This window comes from Aulonocara sp. 'chitande type north' Nkhata Bay, linkage group LG7 (genome assembly GCF_057382095.1).
Source record: "Aulonocara sp. 'chitande type north' Nkhata Bay isolate Kocher_YH1m ecotype deep benthic linkage group LG7, A_spYH_male_GT1.1, whole genome shotgun sequence".
In the NCBI taxonomy this organism is placed as follows: domain Eukaryota; kingdom Metazoa; phylum Chordata; class Actinopteri; order Cichliformes; family Cichlidae; genus Aulonocara; species Aulonocara sp. 'chitande type north' Nkhata Bay.
In genome coordinates this window covers 30701281-30706660 of record NC_141350.1, presented here as the reverse complement: position 1 = coordinate 30706660, position 5380 = coordinate 30701281, and the positions used below count along the sequence as shown (strand labels likewise).

The 5380-nt window shown below is 38.4% G+C and overlaps 1 protein-coding gene across 1 annotated transcript; it reads left to right on the top strand.

Annotated features, from left to right (window-relative positions):
- The first annotated feature begins 900 nt into the window (after window positions 1-900).
- LOC147325459 (uncharacterized) lies at window positions 901-4663 on the top strand. Its single transcript, XM_086302454.1, has 9 exons — window positions 901-1286; window positions 1586-1732; window positions 1965-2146; window positions 2390-2526; window positions 2648-2741; window positions 3006-3338; window positions 3527-3701; window positions 3791-3915; window positions 4114-4663. The coding sequence occupies exons 1-9, from the start codon at window positions 1202-1204 to the stop codon at window positions 4438-4440; spliced, it is 1605 nt and encodes a 534-aa protein (XP_086158580.1). The 5' UTR covers window positions 901-1201; the 3' UTR covers window positions 4441-4663.
- The last annotated feature ends 717 nt before the right edge of the window (window positions 4664-5380 follow it).

The following is a 5380-nucleotide window of genomic DNA, read 5'->3' as shown; positions in this document are numbered from 1 at the left end:
GTAGCTAAACTATCCTCTATAACAAGTTAATATTGCAGCGAAAATAAATGCGTGCTCAATATAATTCTCAATTCTAGTTAGTTCTAATGTCATAAGAGAAATGCTTTCCAGTGTTCAATGCTTATTAAATGAAACGAGGGAGGAGTTAGCTATCCTCTGGATATGTTAAATGTAATGTTAAAATTTGAATTTGTGGTAGCCTAGCTGGCAGCTAAGACAAATGCGTTTAGCCCACTGCTTTTAAGGGAAGCGAACATTCGCCTCAGAAATATCCTATTTAAAAGTGAACTAAACAATCACATGGAGACGTTCAACTCAAGTTTTGGAAAGCGTCAAGATAGGCTAATTACACGTGCTACCAGCGAGTTTAGCAGTAGCCTAGCCTACAAATCTTTGAAGTGGCAGGGTCGTTATGGAATTCTGTTAGATGTTAGTGACCAAGCAAGGCGCGCTGCGTTTGTGCATGGATTGCTTGCTAACGGTTAGGATATATCATACATGTTGTAGTAGGCCTAATCTAAGGGAACATTTTCCCCTTTTCTACAGTTTTAGTGAAATAGGCTACCATCCAGTGTTTAAGACAAAGCTGTATAACGACTGAGGGTCGTTGACGTCGCCTCCACTGATAATCCTAGCATGTCGTGTCACAAAACAACCACCACAAAGTAGCAACTAGCCAGACGGCTGTGCATGTGTCAGAAACTCCCGATATAAATGTAAGACTTGCACTCATTAATTTACAGTATAAGGGATATTTGTTGTCATAAGTGAAAGCGTGATGAAGGCAGGTGTGCGTTCAACAGGAAATTTTATGTGGATTATCATCCTGACATGGTTTAAACAGAGATGCTTTTCCCCAAGTAGGCTACAGCGATTTACTCGCAACATAGCAGAACTAAGTATCTAGCCTGCGTGCAGACGAGAAGATCGCCGTTGTCGTCTTATAAACATGTGGATGGGTGGATAATTCATTGGATGCTATTTCTGTGTACCCAAGTTCAGCTATTTTAGTGCGCAGGGGGAAGCCAAATTATGTTCCTGAGGTTGAAGTGGTCTGTCACCCCTTCACAGATCATCACACAATGTATAGCCTAATATTTTCTTAAAGTTGTCCGGATTTGTTGCCACTTAAGCTATGGTTTAAATATATGGTAAAAAATATTCTGTGCCCCCTTCTCTCCACCAGGTGCTGTTGTAAGACATGTTGCTGAAAGTGAAATACCTCAATGTAAAGAAGTACATTAAATTGCACGCAGGATTCACTTATCTAGAATTCATCAGTGAAGGTAAGATAACCTGGCAGAACAAAATTTGTTGCACATGTATCAGTTCATCATGTTTGCATCTCATCTATTTAAAAAACGAATTAAATGTTAACACATTTTATTTTAATGTGTGACATTAAAAACAGTACAGAGCAGTAGGCCTAGGCCTATATTGTTGCTGCAGACTTGTCTAATTTAACCATTTTAAAGACAGGTAAAACAGCTGTTAATAAATATTAGCTAAATAAAAAAGTCAAAATTAGTTTTTAAAAAAGTTTTTCAGGCGTTTTAGGTGACATTATGCTTATCTTTTTGTAAAGCCAAAACCAAGTTTGGACTTCCGGATGCTGCTGACCTTGATATTTTCGATGAAACTGACACAGCTGTCGAAGAAGACATTTTTCTGGAGTTACTGGAGGCCCAACCAGACCTATGCCTGACAATATGTGAAAAGATTTCAGATGAAGGTAAATGTTATCATAACTTAAATTTTCATAGTATAGCCCACTCAATGTAGAGCCAAGTTCTTTTGCTCTTGATGCAGATGACATTGACCTGTCTTCATGCAATATACATGACAGTGGACAGGGCTGGGTCATATTTGTATAGAATGTTGTCTGAACATGAACATTGAAATTGTGTTATTAATGGCATTGTGGAGTAGCCTAAAGAAAGTTAACCAAATCATCTCTCCCAAAGATTTTTGTCCTTTAGCTCATTCCACACCATCCTCCTCGGATACATTATCTTCCCTCACGGACACTATATCACTTTCATCAAGTGACAGTGACCTCAGGGAAAAGGGCATTCCTGCAGGCCGCAGTAGATCCAGCAAAGACAGTTCTGCACCAAATGTTTCTGTGTCAGAGGCTGCAAAAGAGGTAATTGAGAACAGAAAATGTCTTTTGTATTTTTGAGTTGACACCGTTTATACTGTAGATTGTTATACAAATTGAAATTCAAAACATGGTGGTTCCCAACTTGCCCTGTATGAAAAAATGTTAGTAGAAGTTAGTGCTTCTTGCTAGATATGTCTTTCACAGGTTTGTTGACATTCCTCTAAACTTTCACCTTTACTGACAAACAAGTTTTTATTGTTATTATTTTCCCTTTTATATGAGCAGATGGTTAAAAATGCCTTGACTAGGAAACCTGGTGGAGAGGAAATTCTTGAAGAATACAATGCCGAAAATTCACTGAGCCACCGCACCCGGCGGCAGCTTGTTAACATATTGGCAAGTGATATGACTGAGAGACATGGGTAAGAGTAATAGTACCTAATAAAAAAGTAAAGATGGGCCATATGGAATATTCTTGTAATGTATACTGCAGTAAAGACACATACTTCTGATTTAACATTGTCAATTGTATTTCCTCTATAGCAGAATTCCCTCCCGTAAGCAAAAGGAGAAATATACCCTTGGAATAATTACACTCTTTCCCTCATTGAAGGATCCATTTTCTCCAAACGGCTATGTAAGTCATGCAGTGATTGTAAAACAGCACATTATTTAGTTTTCATCATGGAATAATTACATCAGCTAAATGATTTAAAAGAAAAATCTTAATTCCTCTTTCGTAATAACTATTGTCATAAAACTGTATTGAAATTGTGGATGTTGTTTAACATGTATTGCACCTGTTACATGATAATAGTCCTTGGGTTTCTTTTTGTTGAATCTGCAAAGTCTGTAAGATCGCATTTGATGTTTATTTTTCATCTATGTTTAAATGTGACAGGAGCATTTCTACGACGGAGTGAAAGGCACTGGATATGTAGCGTGGCGCCTCAAAACCATGTCCAGGTCTACAACCAAACGGCCAGTGAAGGAAGTCCCAGTGCATCAAGAACAAGGGCCTAAGCGCAGAAGATTAGCAACCACATTGCCTCAGCAACTTGATGGAGATGCCTGCAAGGAGGCCATCTCATTTCTTGTTCACTCTCCTGATGAAGCAAGTGTATTTCAGAAGATGAAAATGATGTTCCAACATCGCCAGGATCTGGTGCATGATCCACAAAGAACTGCAGATGTCTTCAAAACATTTCCACGCTTTTTGGATGTCAAAGGACTAGTAAGTCAAATCACTTGATATTTTCAACTGTTAATCCTTTTTTTTTTTTTTTGCTGATGTGGATGGCAACAGTAAAAGATGTGATCATTGGTCATCCCAGTCAGGCTATATCCCATATTGGTCAAAATCACATTGCAATGTAAACAATGTTGAGCACTGTCTTTATGTCCTGTGTGTATGATGAACAGGTCAATCAAGACTTCCTGCTGCTGTTTGGTGCTGAAACAGCCACCAAGTTGCTTGAGAAGTGGGACATGTCATTCAAGCCAAAGGTTATTAAAGAAGCCAAACAGCTGACTCAGTCAACTGACCTGTGTCGTTTGATAAAAGCTGCTGAGAAACCAACAGAGAGTGATGCAAATGGTAGGCGTCGCACCATGCTTGTTTGATTTTAATAATATTTATTTTTACCTGTCATTTTGAAATTGTTTTATAAATTCAACCATACACAGACTGGGACAGTGACATGGCCTCTCTGCTGCTACTCCTTCAACTTTTGCCACCCACAGCTGGACGAAAGAGGAGAACCAAAATAAGTCCAACTGATGCAGCACACAAAATGGTGCACTTTCACAAGGTAAATATGTTGTCTCACTTTTTAAAATCCTACAAAACACTTTTTCAGTTTTTGCACTTTTTAGTTTTCCTCTCCATGAAGTATGTGTCTTAGTATTTTGTAATAAGTTAGCAAGGCACATAATGTCAAACTGAATGAATGGTTCATACTCAGCAAGTATAAGCTAGGCCTATATGTCAATATCTCATTTGTTTTTAGTCATGCTGCAGCATTGATGAACACTTGCAAGCAAGAGATGGTAAACAACCATACATCCTCGCTGTTGGTCGAACCCAGAACAGCATTGACACCTTCTACATTGCAGTGGACAAACAGCTCATCCCCTGCCAAGCCACCAGCTCACTCAGTGCTTTTGATGAACTTTTCAAATCCCACTACGTGTTCAACTTATCTTACGACGAGTCACTGGTTCATCTCTACAGTTTTGTGCAGACCACCATATTCAACATTGATGCCACCTCAACAGATGAGTCACCACGTGTTCGTGAGTTGCGTGCCAAAATGTTGAATGAGAACCATGTTTAAATGTTTTATCTGTCAAACTCTGCATAGCACCAGTCAGGCTTTGATAAGTCATTTGCGACTAGGTCACAGTTTTTATCCAAGCACCAAATTTAAGTTGGCTTGTTCACAAGATGGTTGCAGCCGTCAGTTCACTACATATTCTGGTTTAAAAAAACATTTAAATAGTGTTCATGATGAAGATTGTTGTCAAAGTGGTGATGCAGAACCCTCAGAGTCATTTCAAGCTGATTTTGACAGATTACAAGATACAGACATAGCAGTTGCAGGAACAAGTGTTACTCAAAGCCTAGAGGTTGGGTGTTCTGAAAACAATGGGTCAGGTCAAAGAATTAAAAAAAATTCTGAAGCAATTTGCACTAAAATTATTGGTAAACTCAATGGTAGTGGTTTGGCAAATAGTTTTGTGTCATCACTTGTTTGTGATTTGGAAGATTTTGCAGATGGACTGCACTGTGAGTTTAAACATAAAGTACTGAACGTTGTGCCAACAGAAAATCCTGTTAGATCTCCAGTGGAAAAATGTCTTGAGACTTTTGACAATCCAGTTGAGAAGTTCGACACTGAAGCTAAAAGAAAGTCAAAATGGGGAATTGTGGATCCAGTGGAAAAGACTTTAGGAATACGCTATGATACAAGGTTAAATAAAAAATCAGGCACTTATGACCAGGTACCAGTAAAAGACACTTTTGTGTACATTCCAATTTTGGAAACAATCAAATTTATATGTCGCAATTCTTATATTTGCGAGCTGCTTGCTAAACTATGTGTATCAAAAGAAGACAGATATGAAGACTTTTGTGATGGGAGTTACTATAAGTCTCATCCATTGTTTTCAAAACCACAGACTTCTTTGCAAATTCAGCTTTATTATGATGACTTTGAGACTGCTAATCCACTTGGTTCCAAACGTGGTGTTCACAAAGTTGGTGCAATCTATTTT

Excerpts from the sequence above, each read along its gene's own strand:
- LOC147325459 (XM_086302454.1), top strand. The coding sequence starts at position 1,202 with ATGTTGCTGAAAGTGAAATACCTCAATGTAAAGAAGTACATTAAATTG. Across the intron at positions 2,147-2,389 it reads TGTCAGAGGCTGCAAAAGAG|ATGGTTAAAAATGCCTTGAC; the intron begins GTAATTGAGAAC and ends TTATATGAGCAG. Across the intron at positions 3,702-3,790 it reads AACAGAGAGTGATGCAAATG|ACTGGGACAGTGACATGGCC; the intron begins GTAGGCGTCGCA and ends AACCATACACAG.